This window comes from Cygnus olor, chromosome 3 (genome assembly GCF_009769625.2).
Source record: "Cygnus olor isolate bCygOlo1 chromosome 3, bCygOlo1.pri.v2, whole genome shotgun sequence".
Classification (NCBI taxonomy): Eukaryota; Metazoa; Chordata; class Aves; order Anseriformes; family Anatidae; genus Cygnus; species Cygnus olor.
In genome coordinates, this window is record NC_049171.1 from 115,207,132 (window position 1) to 115,222,886 (window position 15,755).

The 15,755-nt window shown below is 37.8% G+C and overlaps 1 protein-coding gene across 11 annotated transcripts in view; it reads right to left on the reverse strand.

Moving 5' to 3' along the window:
• PLCB4 (phospholipase C beta 4) overlaps positions 1-15,755 on the reverse strand; it is a 200,677-nt gene that overhangs the window by 107,903 nt on the left and 77,019 nt on the right. Inside the window, exon 1 of one of the 11 annotated variants that reach the window (XM_040551650.1) lies at positions 12,407-12,630. The exons of the other annotated variants lie outside the window; for them this stretch is intronic. Within the exon in view, the coding sequence (XP_040407584.1) occupies positions 12,407-12,440 (34 nt within the window). The 5' untranslated portion in view covers positions 12,441-12,630. Of the gene's footprint in view, positions 1-12,406; positions 12,631-15,755 lie in introns of those variants that run through there. 11 annotated transcript variants of the gene reach the window in all.

Below are 15,755 nucleotides of genomic sequence, written 5' to 3' on the forward strand. Positions count from 1 at the left end.
TAAAGCCATCTTTGAATCAGAGATGATTTTAGACTGCAGTAATGTTCTCAAAGACTCTTCACTAACACTTGTCTTTGTTGAAATAACAGCCTGCAGTTACTGGATCTTCTATAAATTACTCCATACTAGCAGTATTGCCGTAATATTCATTTTCACAACCTATAAACAGTACCTGCTCCTATGTAACAACAAGACAGTGAAAATTCAAGTCTCTGTAATAGATTTCTGTCTTCTAACAATTAGCTTCTCCAGGCTAGTGCACTACAAGATAAGATTACTCCAGCAAAGCACAAGTGAAATATGAACCCCAGGTTTATACTCTAGCCTTTAAAATTGAAAATTTACTTCAATAAAAGCGCTGTTTAAGGATTGGGTTGAAACTGATACTCAGGAAACTGAAGCAAATTCAGCTGTAAAAAAGCATTTATTTTTCCCCACGGAAAAGGTACTCAAAAGGCAGTGCACTCAGCTCATACACCACTTCTTAGGAACAACCTGTAAGAACCCCATAAGGCATTTGCAAGTTCTGCTTCAACTTATGCAACCTGCTTGCTAGATCTCATCTCCAGAACATCTCGAATGGAATGCCGAAGCTAATTTTTTCTTATTCTGTAAGAGACATAAGCAAACAGTTATAAATAGTAACAGCCAACATACAGAGATGAAATGAAACAACCAACTTCTGGGAAGAGGCCAGTGTGCCTTGATTATAAACATTGTGACAGAAATGGGATGTTCTGGGACACCTGGGAGATGCAAAGGATGCAAGTCACGATCTCTCTGCTTGCAGAGGATCAGCCAGCAGCACCCTGTGTGAGACACTGAGTTTCATCACAATTTTCATAACATTTTTTGCTTTTCCCAAAGCCCTTGATAGCACATGATTAAGCAAAAGTCTCTGCATCCGTCTTCCTTGTGGTTGCAGATAAAACTTTTTTAAAAATCTGAAATATCATTACAATAAGAGACAAATTTTTGCAAACACACAAATTTCAGTTAATCCTTTTCAGTTCTTCTTGAGCAGTTTGCAAGATTTCATACAGCTCTGGTTGCATTAAGATTTTGAAGCTCTAGCAGCAACAGGCATTTCTCATCAGTATAATGAACTCTGAGGCATCTTGCATGTCTTGAGTGATACAAGCCATCTGAAGCATCATTAGAATTATATTTCAGTAATATTCTAATAGAGGAGGAGGAAGAAAAGTTGTTTGACAAACATTTTGGATCAGCACCGAATGAATCAAACAGAAGACAGCTTATAGGTTTTAAATATTTGTACACACACACACATATATACACATGCACCCCGAGTCAGAAGGACAAAGGGATTCGTTAACCTGGCAATCTCCAATATCATTTGGTTTGGCTGTGAAAAATTTTCCCAGCTCTTAATTCTATGTCATTTATAAAGGTCTTTGTACAGTTGCAATGTAAATACAGTTGATAGGTAATTTTGAAAACAGTGTTCTAATGCTGAACAGAAACATGTCTGTAAAAGGCACAGAGACTGAAAAGCCAGTGGACATATGCTTTGATGAAGAACCAGATGATCTGGTTTAACATTTGATTTTCCTCCCAGGGCAGTCCCACCTACTTAATGAAAAGGAATATATGCCTTGTTAGCAAGTCTTCCTAAATTTGACTGCCTGTTTTGTGTAGTATGAAAACACTACAACATTACCTCAATGCACAAAACCCAAAAATTCAAGCTGTGCTAAACCCAATCATATGAACTATTTTCTTGTACATCTCAGTCTGTTTTCCTATTAGCAAGGCATGAAAATAAGCCAGTAATAAGGAACAGTAATAGATATTGTTAATATCAATATTAACCAGGTATAATAAACAGCAAAAGAGAAGAACTGGGAGGAATACTGGTGGAATTAACTCACAAAGATATTGCTTAAGGAAGATTTCTGTGCATTGTGGACAACAGCAGAACAAACCTAATTAAAAATAACTAATAACATGACTAAAATCTTGGAGCCACTAAATGTTCACTATACTTTAACATCACAGAATCTATTTACTGTTTTATTAGCTGGATACCACTTGCATCTATCAATCATCTTGTTTGTTTATATATTACAAAAGAAAATTTTTGGGTTTAGAGAATCCAGTTTACTTAACAGGCACTCAAAAATAATACATATTGTTTTAAAGATTACCAGGGTGATCATATGTAACATCTCTATTTCACCTTGTTTTATGTTTCTGGTGGTAAATCCTTGTTGTATACACAAGATGTCTACTGTTTATATATGTAGTGCTGTGCTTAATACTCCCTCTTAGAAAGACAGGAGAAAAATTAAAGCTAACTTGTTTCATTCCCTGCTCTCGTGTAACGTAACATTCTTCTGCTTCACAGCAATACTTAGACACAAAATCAGTACTTAATAGCCTTGTATTAGTTATTGAAAATTACTGAAATAGATTTATGATGAACAGAAAATTGTAAATTGTAAAGATAAAAAAACATGGAAGAAAAATAGGCAATGCTAATGAATTTGAAGAGACTGTCTCCACCCAAGTATTATGATAAATATTACAACCTTACCTTTTTCCACAAACTGCTAATCTTATTTGTTTATATGCTGATATATATTTAATTGGCTTCTTGAAATTAAAATTTATGTATGCAGCAGGAGGAATCAATGATCTTCTTAAATCAAAAGGACTTTCACATTTTTACCTTAAAGTTTGAGCATATTGTACAAACATTTAAGTCTTCCTCAAAAAAAAAAAAAAAAAAATTCTCTTCAAATCTCTTCAGGATTTAAGATTCAAAGTCTGGTCCAGTAATAAACTTGACTATAGACTGCAATGCTCATCAGATGGTCAGAAAGCTCCCAAGAAAAACAGACACCTTTCATAGACAAGAAAGGCTACGAATGGCAGAAAACAGACATGATCTAAGAGAATAATTTTATCATCCACCAGATGTGGAATGGTATTAATTTTATACACCAGAGGCTCTAATTTCACCAGAATACCTAATCTGACATTGCAACTACTGCACATGTGCTTACAGGTTAAGCACCTATACATATACAAACAGACAGCTGGGACAAGTTCACTCATTTACATATATACACTTACTTGATGTACAAGTTTGAAGACCATGAACTATCTTTCAAGAGGAGCACAGAGATATAATAATACCAAAGAAGCTGTTTAGTGAAATGTCCAGAATCACCTCTTAGACTCAGCTAACTCACACTAGTCTGTAAACCCCCATGAAACACCACCTACACTGCTACACGTTTAAATACACTTGCAAATCTGGTACTAGGAATGCGTAAAGTCAAAAGCGCATCAAAGCAGAGACAGGTCCCCAAAAGCCTGATTCCCGTCAATATACTGAGAATTATGCTATGTTATTCCTGGAGTCAGAACTTCAACCGGATATCTCAGTAAACAGTTCCAATCAACGCAAATGCTTGATAATAATTTTCCTCCAATTTCTGACCTGCTTATAAGGTCAACTTTCTGAATGTCACACACTGCCACAATACCTACCAAATGCTTCTAGGACCATCTGGATGCTTTTTCCAGCTATAAAGCATACATTTTCAATTCTTGTCATCATGGGATTTATCCCAATCTATTTTGAGAACTATCCCCACAAAAAGGTCTAACAGACTTCCATTATCAGGCAAGTTAAAGCTTGAAATAAGCACAATGCTTCTACCCCATTTTGGTACTCTTCAATCATAGCTAGCAAAATTGTCATTTCTAATATTCAAGCCAAAGTAAAATTCACAATGTCATTATATTGGATCTGCAACATTTTCACATTAATTTGCAGGTTTCTCATTCATTCTTATTTCGTGCTTTGAATATGCTTGGATCCCAAACCAATTTCCTGAGATATATTCCAAAACGTTCAAGATTTAAATGTCATGAAGGAATCTGTAATTCATATTCAGACCAACTTTTGCTCAGCTTTGTAATTCCCTCCATATTAAAGCACCTTCATTAGATACTGTTACTTCGAGTGCTTTACCAGAATGCTTATGGCTTGGAAATATGACTTCAGTCATATTAAAAGTAGCAAGTCTCATTTTCCTATTTGCAATGTTCCCTTAACATATGCAGAACAATACAGACAAATTGGGCAGACAAAAATTAATATGAAGATGTCACCAAGTACAGTAGCATACCAAAGCAAGTGTCTGAGCCGCAAGAGATGTGACCAGTGGTGAGCTACAATTATGAAGAATAAACACTGGCTGCATTTTCATCTGATTTTTATTAGTACAGATTTTTGCTATCCTTTACCTACTTGGAAAAGCCGATGAGTATAGTTTCCACCACTAGATAATATCTTAGCTTTTGAGTACCTTTACTTCAAATTATTTCTCTCTACAAAACTATTAAATAATCTTGCATTATTCAATGTGCAGAGACATAATGATAAGGATGAATAATGAGAGAGAACTCAGCATGATCACTGCATGCACTGTTTAGGACAGGCAGCTTCATCTACCTCATAGTTTGGTTGCCACTTTACAGAAAAATTAATGCCACAACTTACAGAGACAAGGATACAATTCATTCGAAACTTGAAAGCATCAGAAAACTGCACAGTAGAAATACATTTCCATACTGCTCATGGAGACAGAGGTGTTTTTACCTGTCTAATGCACTTCGTCAAATCTGCCTACAAGAGCTCCCGATGTCTGACAGGAGACAAACACATTCCCATGGGAGAGCTGGGCATGCACGTGCAGGAGAGACCTGCAGATCCCACTGGTGCTGTCCCGAAGTACAGCAGGTATCTGCAGTCTGGCAACCTGCCACTTGCTGCATAGCACAGAGGTTGATACCAAAACTGGACACAGTTGAGCTTGCAAAGCTATCAAACACCTGCTGCACAGCACAACAAACAGGATGTCTCAGGTCCTAGGTAGGATAATACTGAGATAATCTGTTCTGGTATACAGTAAGCAGTCATCACTTGCTCTTCAGGAGCTGCAAAATACACTTAATTTTAACTTAGTGCCAGACATCTGCTTTTAACTGTTTAAAACAGAATACAGATCAGGACCAAAGCACTTTTCCATACCACCCCTATTATCATGCCACTAACATAATACTTGCATGAGTTTTACTACCTAAACTTTTCTATTCAGCTTCAGCCTAGATTAAAAGGATGCAAGGAATTAAAGAAGAATGAGCTTTTCAAAACAGATCTACATATAGTCCCATCTAAGCAAAGATGTGGTTACCATGGTCCAACAATGACCTAAATACTATGATCTACAAGTGTCTGCAAAAGGTTAACTACACGGATTATATCTAGTTTCACTGCACAAGTATTCACATGTTTAGTTTTGTTCCCCCCACCCCACTTATTCTGGTATTTATGAGATTGATGCATTTGAAATAAATTCAAATGGGGTCTTAATCCATAATTTTTCAAAGATGCAACAACGGAAACCTCTACTAAGCAAAGAAATGATCAGTACACTGATCTTCTGAACTTGGAATACACACTTTTCTTCTATGTTTACCGTTTTGTTGGGAGAAAACACTATTGTTTAACTATTACACATAATGAAAAGTAAAATCAATTTTCTCAATTTGAAATTATGGTATCTCTGAAAATTTATACACCAGTCACTGAAACACTGTAATAAGATGACAGGCAACCAACAACATTTAATTAGTTGATCTACAACTTCTTCTTGATTGCCAAGACCTATTCTAAATTACGTATAAACACTACTGCCTGCCCGAGGCTCAAGGCATGCTCTCATATTTATTTGGTAGTTGCAGTAAAATTAATGAGTTAACAAATATTGAAAGTGTTTCTAGGATTAGGACACAACTGCTGAGTAGAAACCTCTTGACCAAATTCCTTTTCCTGATAGCTTAAATCTGGCCACATCCCAAAATTTTGTGATTTAAATAATTTACACTCAGCCACTCAGAATGTTCCTTTGCCTTATATACAAACTCTTTTGCAGGAATTTCTATGGGAAATTAGCATATGCTACTACTGTCTGACAGTGGCATGTGTTTCAAAATAAGCACAATTAAAAACTGAAAGTGACAATGAAAGATGTAACAGAGAGCTCTATATAGTCATTTTAGAAAGTATAATGAATTGGCAAAAATTAAGATTCATATGATCACTCCACCTCAGTTTAATTACTCTCCCAAGAGAATATCACATGCATAATCAGTGCCAGCTATACTCTCTGATTCACAGTTTAAACACTTACATAAGATGATCTCTATCTCTGTAACAGAAGAGGAAAGCCCATCTTACGGACGGTAAAATTATACAATGCAGGGAAGGTGACAAATCCAGGTTTACCAAACCCTGAATTACGTTGAATGGCTTTAAACTGGAACTCCTTTTGGAACACTGCCAAGGATCTAGTATCAAGGGATACTTTAGAGCAACATATTCTGCATGCAAAAGTGCCAAGAGAGTATGTTAGAGAAATTAAATCATTCTGTTCCACTATTCAGCACTCGTGGAAGCCTACGCAGAGGCTGGTAATTAGCTAATTTGCATGGACTCTGTGAAGAAGAGTATTTAAAAGAATTCCAGCAATATAATCTTTAAAGAGCAAGACAGCCTGGCCTGACTGGCTAGCTGCTTGCATATCTTGTATTCCCTCTGTCTGTGGCAAGACAAGCCATTTTTAGCTGTACAAGGATGGGTTGGTAGACTTCTGAAAATAGTTACATCTACAGCTCAATGTGTAATTTCCTCACGAAGAATCTAATCAGAATCCCATTTTTAAGTGGACTGCAAAAGCTGGATCAAGAAAAGGAATTAATCCATCCCTCCTTCAAAACACCCTGTAGAAAAATAAACATTCTTCCTGTGTTTATCCAATTATCTTTGTGATCACAACCAGGAAAAGTACCAGGGCAGTCACAGATGAACTCAGGAGATCCATTTTAGGCACTGTAGAGCAAAATGCAGCCTCTATGGATGCTGTGATAGCCCTTGGAAATACCACAGACTTCTCTACTCCTCTGTCAGGGAACAGTAACCCCTAACCCAGAAATGGGAGGTTGAAGCCAAGGCATTTCTTTGTCAATTTTCTTTGAGAAATGATTATTTTGGAGTCATTTACTACAGGTGGTAAATTACTATGTCTACAATTTTTCAGATGTTCCAAATAAGGGTTTTAGATTGAAATACAACAATTACCTTTCCTGTATATGAAGTATTATCTTCCAAAGCTCTAATTCTCAGTTTTATGCCAAGGCCTGAGATTTGCAATGGCAAAATCACAGTAAGTCAAGCCTGAGTCCTTAGCTACAACAAACCATATTTTACATATAAAAGGAAAACGGCTGCACCAGCACGAACCTCTGGTTTTATATTACTAGTGTTTTGTACATGGCACTTCAATGACTGTGGTATATCATCTGTTTCTGAGCTGATTAATTCTGTACATGCAATGTGCATTTCAGAGGTAATATTTTTTTTTCCTGATGATACAGCTTTATATCCTGCATATGAGACACCAGCCCAAAAGCCGTTTTCAAAGTTACACAAATATTACATCCAGTCTACTATGCAAACATTCATTCTGGAATCTTGACAACAAGGAACTAACTTTTAATGCTTCAACAACATTTGCAAGTTGGAAAAAAATAAAGAAATGTTCTGCGTCAACAGGATCCTCCCCTTCAAGGAAATTAAATGCCAAAAATAAATATGGAATTCCCTCATGTGGCCCTGATGTTTTCTTCACTGTTTTCCCATAGACTTCAAAAACCAGAAGAGTATGCCTGGATTTTAAAGAAACACATATATATAGAAGCTATTTTGCAGAAGGAGAGAAAATCTACATATTTCTACCAGGTTTTGCAGTTTCTAATTAACTACATGATGTGTATGGATAAAGTTAGCACAGTGAGATGAAATTTGCAGATTTTGTCCAGTTTCTTTAACTGAGAATAGCTGAAAAGAAAACAGAAAAGCTTTTGGACACGGAAGCCATATTTTTAGTACTGAAACAGAAATAGCAATGTTGAAGCTAAATGCAGATTATATTTGAGCTTTTTTTTTTTCTCTTGATCTTCTCCTGATTTTTCTGACGTTTGCAGCCACACCTCCCAGTCCCTAGGATGAGGGAAGCAATCCTGTATAGCAAGCATAACAGAGGCTCTGTTGCCCTCTGTGCACCTTCCCCAAGACGTTTCCCTTTTCTGCCCAAGACGTTTCCCTTTTCTGCCTGTCCCCTTCTCTGTTCAGACATCTCCCAGCTCTTCACAGACCTCCCCTCTTGCTGAATTGGTTGGCTCCACTGCTGTGATTCAAGCCACTGTCTCCTTTCCAGACTCTCACACCCATCTCATTTCATCTTCTCCTTTATCATCATACTTCTTTTGTCCCGTGTCTCCCTTCTCCAAACACAAATTGCTCATGTCCTTCTGACTCCACTGTTCATGGCAATTTCCGTTCTCCCTCCTTTATCTTTGACTGTTCATGAGCCATTTTAAACTGTATCAGGCAGGGAGGCTTGCCTCACAGACACGGCCTACAAAGATTCAGGTCAGACCCTGGTTCAATTACCAACTTGACTGCAGGCCCTGTGCCACTCCAGGCAACACTGCTCATGCTGCATTTCTACAGCAGAAATATAAGGTTATGATTTTCCTTCTTCAATGGTAGCACTATGAGGATAAAGAGAGGCTGGAGCATACTCACTGATTCAAAATCTTTGGAGAACTTCAGTGTAAAACTCTAAGTATACAAGGAGTAGTCTTCCAAAGTCTAAAGCTCTGTCTAATCTAGGTGATTTTCTATGGAGAAATGGACATAACTGACTCAACGCAACTTCAACCACCTTATTGAGTACAAACTGTAAGAGCCAAGGACTGTTCATTCTGGTTCTGTATATGTTAGAGTACTATCAAGACACCTAGTACCGAACAAATTCTAAATAGTAACCCTTTTACTTTTTTTTTAAACACAGAAGCAAAACACCCATTTATAAATTGAAGAGCATATTAACACATCAAGTATTTTTGATGCCACTACATCGAAACACAAACCAAGCACCATTTAATTAAAAATGCTACTTTCTTAAGGGTATGTAAATAACAGGTGACTTTTTAATTTTTGGATCTTTCATGATGTAGGGAATATGAAAATCTTGGACTAAGTGAGTTATTTGATCCTAAAACTGAAAAGCCAAGCAGCAAACAAACACTATTACAGTGGCATACCAAAATTAACAAAACAGAGTATCAGATATCAACTTTCAGGGCCCTGTCCTAAAGGACGCAATGGCCAAAGAGCATGGGAAAAATGTTCAAGTGTTGGCTGCACCTGCAAAACTCTGCATGCAGACAATCGTGCTGAGAATAAACAACTAGTCAGCCATGCAGCTATTTGCAGAGCTATTTGCTCTTAAAAATGTCTACTTTCATACATAAATGCTGGGCTTGAAGGGCACAGCATTCACGCCTCTAAAGTGAAAAAGAGAAATTATGATCTTCGTGTTTAGGACTGTTCATGTGAGACATCCAACTCTGTAAGTCCTAGCTGTCATTCCTACACAATTAGAGCCCCTCCTAATTCCTGCCAACCAAGATCTGATGTGGCTACAGCTTAATTCAGACTGTTTGATGTTCCTTTGTAGTCTGTGCTTTATGCATCTACCTTTTAAATACCAGTTTTATAAGGTTCCTGTGCAAAAAATCCTTCTTGCTTCTTGGGGAAAAGGGAAATTAATTCTAAAATCAAAACAAAACAAAACCCCAAACCCAACACCAAAAAAAAACCGACAACAAAAACCCTCAGACATTGAAGGACTTGGTCAGCCTGGTCTGGGAAGAAACTTTCCCCTTTCTTCTCTTTCTGTCTAAGCTCAGGGATTCCCATGAGGGGAGGTGCCTCGCAATACTGGACAGCCCACCAGTAGAGGTACAGAGGTCAGTACCTATACAGGCTCTGTCACTGCCAAAGCACCGGCATAACAGGCAAAGAGAAGAGAAATGTTGGCACGTCATGAGAGTACAAGGAGGAGGAAACAGACATCAGACTATTCTTTCTTTTACAGCAAAATACTAAAAAGCAGCAATATTTTAAAAGATGCTATGTTCTGCTGCAGGCATAGGGATTCCTATCTCTGTGTTTGTCAGGCAACGACTTTATATTTGATTTAATTTCTCTTTGATTTTTATTTGAATAAACTTTGTATTTGGTCAAGTAAACTCTGCATACCAAAACATTGCCAAACATGGTATGCTAGTAACAGAACTGAGTAAAAAGGCATTGTGTGAAGGGAGGAATTTAGATGGATGGGAGGATACTCACATATAAAATGTCAATCAATTATGCAACCATCTGCATGACTCAGTAGATGTGAAAAATTATTCTCCTAAAGGAATGTACTTAAAAACATATGGAACAATATTCTTTCTCCATAACTTTCCTCTACTCCACAGTTCCTCAGTCCATTTACCAATCACAAAGGTGCTTCAACACCGTTATGGATTACAGAATATTTCATTAAACCTTTATCTTTTGCAGGAAATAACAAGACTACAGCCTGTAGCTGCTTCACCCAGGCTTCACTTCCCACATCGTGGTAACTCCTGCTATCCAAGTATGAAACTCAGTAACCCACTATATTGCTGCGCAGGACATTATCTCAGAACAGGATTTTCCCTTTTTTAGGTCAAGAAAAAAAATGAAAACTTGAGCCCTCTGGGTAATGGTTAGACACTTATAACTGCTTTACTGTACCAAGAGTCATGTAACACATCATAGTACACAAAGAGGGCCAGATTTTCAAAGCTGCTCAATACTTAAGGCTTCAAGAGAATTTCACTCCTTTTTAGGCTCATGAGCGAAGTGCCTGAATTTTCAAGTGCTCAGCACCCAGTGAGAACAAACAGTCCTGTTCGTATCACTTGTACAGCAATTGGCCATTTCTCAGAGGACATTATCAAAAGCTGTTCCAGCTCTGTTCTTTTCAACAGCATTGCTGCCTAATGGCACCAAACATTTCCTGCAAAATAAAGATAGGCTTACTTAGCTTTTCAAAATAATCAATTTGAAAAAAATGGGACAGAACATGTGGAATGTATTAACAGGTCCCTATTTTCAGGAGGAGCTTTCAGTTGGTCTGTATGCGAGTAGACCACTCTCCTGCTGTGTAAGCTTTGCACTTTAGGAATTTAGAAGCTGGCCAATGGCAGGAGGAGGTAAGAAATTCCTTTTCTGCTGAACTCAGTCATAAAAGGATCTGAGCTCTGAGGTACCTTGTCACTTCGCTTTCTAAGAAATAAATTCTCTAAAAAATGAGTATGTTTTGCTAATCTGTGCAAGTCATAAAAGCAAGTTTACATAGCCTGGTGTTTCCCCGCTACGCAAAAGATATTTCTGTTACAACTACAGTTAAGAAACAAGATGTAAGTATGGTGACTGAAGCACAGTACAAGTTCAGGAACAGACTGTTCTCTATTGAATAATCTTCTGGAAAAAAAAAACAGGCAAAGCAGAGACTTGACGTTGTTTGCCATCGTGACCGTTTTCTGATTGTGTCTCAGTATGTGTGCATGTACGCAAAAGCACCTTTATATAAGTAACACAGTTATAGAAGCAACAGGTGGCTTAGTAATAAAACTGAATTAAACTTAAGCATAAAATCTTAAGACTTTTTTTTAAGTCTTTTCTTCCCCATTTTCTGTTAAAGTCTGAAAAAAGGCCAAATTTAAGTAATGCTTGCTGACTTTTTTTTTTTTTTGATAACATTAAATACAAGAACCCCTCAAATAACCCACACCAAAGCCACAGCTGTGGAACTGGGACAGCTAAGCAAAAATGAGGAATCCGCATTGCTTGCATGGCCTGCTTCCCACTCAGGAATGGCTATTCAGGAATTTCAGTGGTCCCAAGGTACCTTGAGATCTCTGACTCCCTCCCTTCACAAGTCCCCCATAAGAAAATGTTATGTCTCCATTATTAATGCATGGTTCCTTGTCAGTAACCTCTCCACAGCAGAGTGACATTTTAATCTATATAAGACTTCAGGCAATGGTAACAGCATTCAAATTCTAGAGGGTCAAATTTTAGCTTTAAATTATGTCTGCATTAGGCTTACAACTGTTGTATTTTTTCCCTCTGCCACTTTTCCCCCTCTTACTCCTACTATCTTTCACGGCAGCTTCTAAGTTTCAGAAAACTCAAGAGCAGTAAAATACTCTAATTTTGGTGCTCATGCATTGCAAATATACTCACAGGGAAACCTAGGCATCACCCTTAAGACATGCAATTCAGTGCAAGCAGAAAACGCCAGACAGTTCAATAAGATAATATGAGAATACACAAAATATGCAAGCAAAGAGAACAGCAATCAAAGCTCAAACAGATGGTATATGAGATAGTACAATCTCAGAGTCTGAAATCATCACTTACAGCACTGAGGTGAAGTGCAGGAAAACAACCACATCGCAGAAGCATTACTTCAGCTGAGAGTCAACACAAATCAAAACCAAATTGCAATCCACCGGGAGAACATGCTCTACTAGTCTGTGAGTTTACAAAAATACAAAAAGACAACACTTCTCCACTATAGCATAATATAGCCTTGCTTTTTAGCAAACTGCACTCAGATGTTGCTCCTCTGACATCATTAATCTCCATGGAAACCTTAGAATGACTGCTGGCCTGAAATAGGCTCTGTCATCCCAGATCGACTCATAAGTAGTCCAGCAAAAGATCTTATATCTCATATTTTTGGCTGTACATTTTCACCAGTGAGCACAACTGAAGAGTTACAATTCCCTTGGCCGCTATGAAATAAAGCTTTCATTCCTGATAATCAGAACATGCAAAAGTTGAAACATTTTTCCAGCTGAGTCCAAGATAGATTCTACTAGAAGATCACCTACTTCTAGAGTAAGATGCAGACTGAAAACAAATGAAAAAAACAACAAAAGATATGTCTTTACTGAAGGTTAAAAGATGATAAAAACTAGAAGACTAACCTCCTGAAAATCCACTTGTATATCTGCATAGCAGATTTGCAGAGCATGCTATTTTCCATAGCATTTCTCTCTACAAGCAGAGAGCAGTGTAGAGCAAAGAGAACTTTCTAAAAACATTTATTAGTATTTACTTTGGGGGGTCATCAGGGAAATGCCTGCATTAAATGGAGTGCAACCAGATGGCTTGTGTTGGGTTTTTCTTTCTCCTTCTCCATGCTAATACTGCCAGCCTCCATGACTAATGTCCCCAGCACAGGGTCAAAGTGTTACTCAGAGATGTTTTACCTACAAACAAGTCCTCTGCAAGTTTTCTGCTGAGTTAAACTGACAGACTGAGACAAGTAGATACACTAAGTGTCGGGAAAACTGTTCTCTTGGCAAGAAGCCACATGCACAAATTGTTTCTATGAAGAAAATATGCATTTGTATACATACAGGCAGTATGTGTTATACACATGCAGAAATAATCAGACTTCTTAGGGACCAAAATTGAGAAAATCTTAAAGAGTTTTGAGCCTTGCATAGTTCCTGCACTAAATAAACTTGCTTTCTTGAATGTAAATCAGTCATTGTTATGAATTTCCAAGGATAATTAAACAAATTGCCATATAATTTTTTCTGTGAGATGTGAAAGAAAAGAGAGAGTTGCAAAAGAAAACAAGAGAAAAAAACTAAATTGGCATATAAGGATTTCTACTTATTTCATTCATTTTCAACAGTCTGAACAAGCACGCAGAAAATTACAGGATTCAATCCTAAAATGAGGCACCTCCACTTACAGCTGCAAGTACTTAGGCATTTCCAGAAAACCACACCCTTACTTCCTTAGGTCTGAGCTTCCCAATTTTAACTCTTCCAAGTCATTCCTTGATCATAGTTTATTTCAGTTCTGGATGGCAAATGTCTCCTGTAGCGTGTTTGTCTTCTTTCAAACCCAATGAAATCCTGGGCCTCTCTATATACCTGGGTTTTATATACTACAGTATTATGGTACAACAGAAATATCTTAAGACCAAGTTGTTAAAGGCTCACTAACTCAAGCAACACCACTGACTGCTAATAATATCTAAGCTATACAGTCAAGTCTGTGGATTTGGATGTTTGTTGTTGTTCTGTTTGTTTTTTTTTTGTACCTCAGCAGCTTGGAGAAGTGCTCTAGACAGAAAGGGCTGAACTTGATAGATGCCTGACTGATACCTTTAATTTAACGTGTATGTTGTAACCATCTGAATTTATGAGTTCACTTGTTAAGTACCTAAGTGCTTAAGGGTAAGCACCTACGTGCTTGGAGACCCACTAGAAACTGACAGTGTCTGTACAGAGAGGTCCACATCAATTCAGAGGGGATACAAACATGCCACCAAATAGTAGCATTGTTGTGTATTATAGGAAACCAATCTGACAGATCACAGAGGTCTTGACCATAGCTCTTTGAACGGTGGGGTATAGTCATTGCTAGCACTTGGCTCCGCACAAGCTTCATTTAATCATCAAACAAGTTCTCTGCCTGCTGCATAAACGTCAGGCCCTTTGCATACCTACTCTTTTACCAGGGAAACACAAAAGAGGATGAGAGGTATACATCTGATGAACATCTTGCTGGACTGTGATCTCCAGCTATTACCTAAGGTGCCCAAAGCCACATACTCTCTAGATTTGTCCTTCCTCCAACTAACAAGAAGAAATAACAGGGCACCTGCATAGTGGCATCTTTATTACTAAAGTGCTGAGCAGGAGTGAATTCACCAAAACATTAGGACTGAAGGATGCCAGTTTTACAAGCATGGATCTTGAGGGGGCACAATCAGCTCTTACCTTTTTCTCTCTGTGGAGGGACCAAATATACACCCCTATCTTTGTGCTCGCTACTGATTACAGGGACGGAGTCCACAGGATGGCAACAAACAGAGCTTGTCCGACATGGGAGCAGAGGAAAGCAAATGCCAGACAGAAATGCCTTTTGCTCCCTCTAGGAGTCCCCTGTAGTCTGGTGTATGTTGTGCCTTACACTAGCTAAGGATATACCTGTGCATTTATTTTTATTTTTATTTTTTTAATTTCTGAAGAGAATCAATGAACCACTGGATTTAACCATTAAAGATGTGTGCACCCAATAATACAACGATCATAGAAGGTCTAATAAAGATTTTACCACCAATGGTGGCCATGAGATGATACCTAGGGGAACATATCTGATCAGACCAGGTGTATAACTACACTTTTCTCAGAACATTCTTCTGTATTTTGGTGCCCCCCATCTTTTAGCCACAGGCAGCATTTTTATGTTAAATGTTTCCCTTGGTGGGCATTTCTTTCATGAGTTTGTATAGTCTATTTATTACACATTCATAAGAACAAGCTCTAAATAACACAAACCCATGCTAACAGATATATAATCTAATCTGCTAGCTCTGACTAAACTTCCACCCTTGGAACCTAGGCATGGATATCTGAGGAGGGACAGCAGTGGGATTGCTGCTTACGCCTATCTCTGTATTTTTTCCTCCAGGTTTCCCTTCATTTTTATGATGGCTTCAGAACCATCGAAACAGTACAGCATGAAAACACAAAACCTTTCAGCCAGAAAAATGACTCAGTAAATTAGATTAGAATTACAGCAATAAATTGCAGCTTGTGTTTTTGTTTTCTGTTCCGTTTTTTGTTCATTTGTTTTCCCTAATTCTGCAAATCTAGCCCACCTTCTTTTCCCCTGCTCCTACCTCTGAGTAAGAAGTTATGAAGCCTTAATAACCCTGCTACTAGCATGAAGGAGAAAT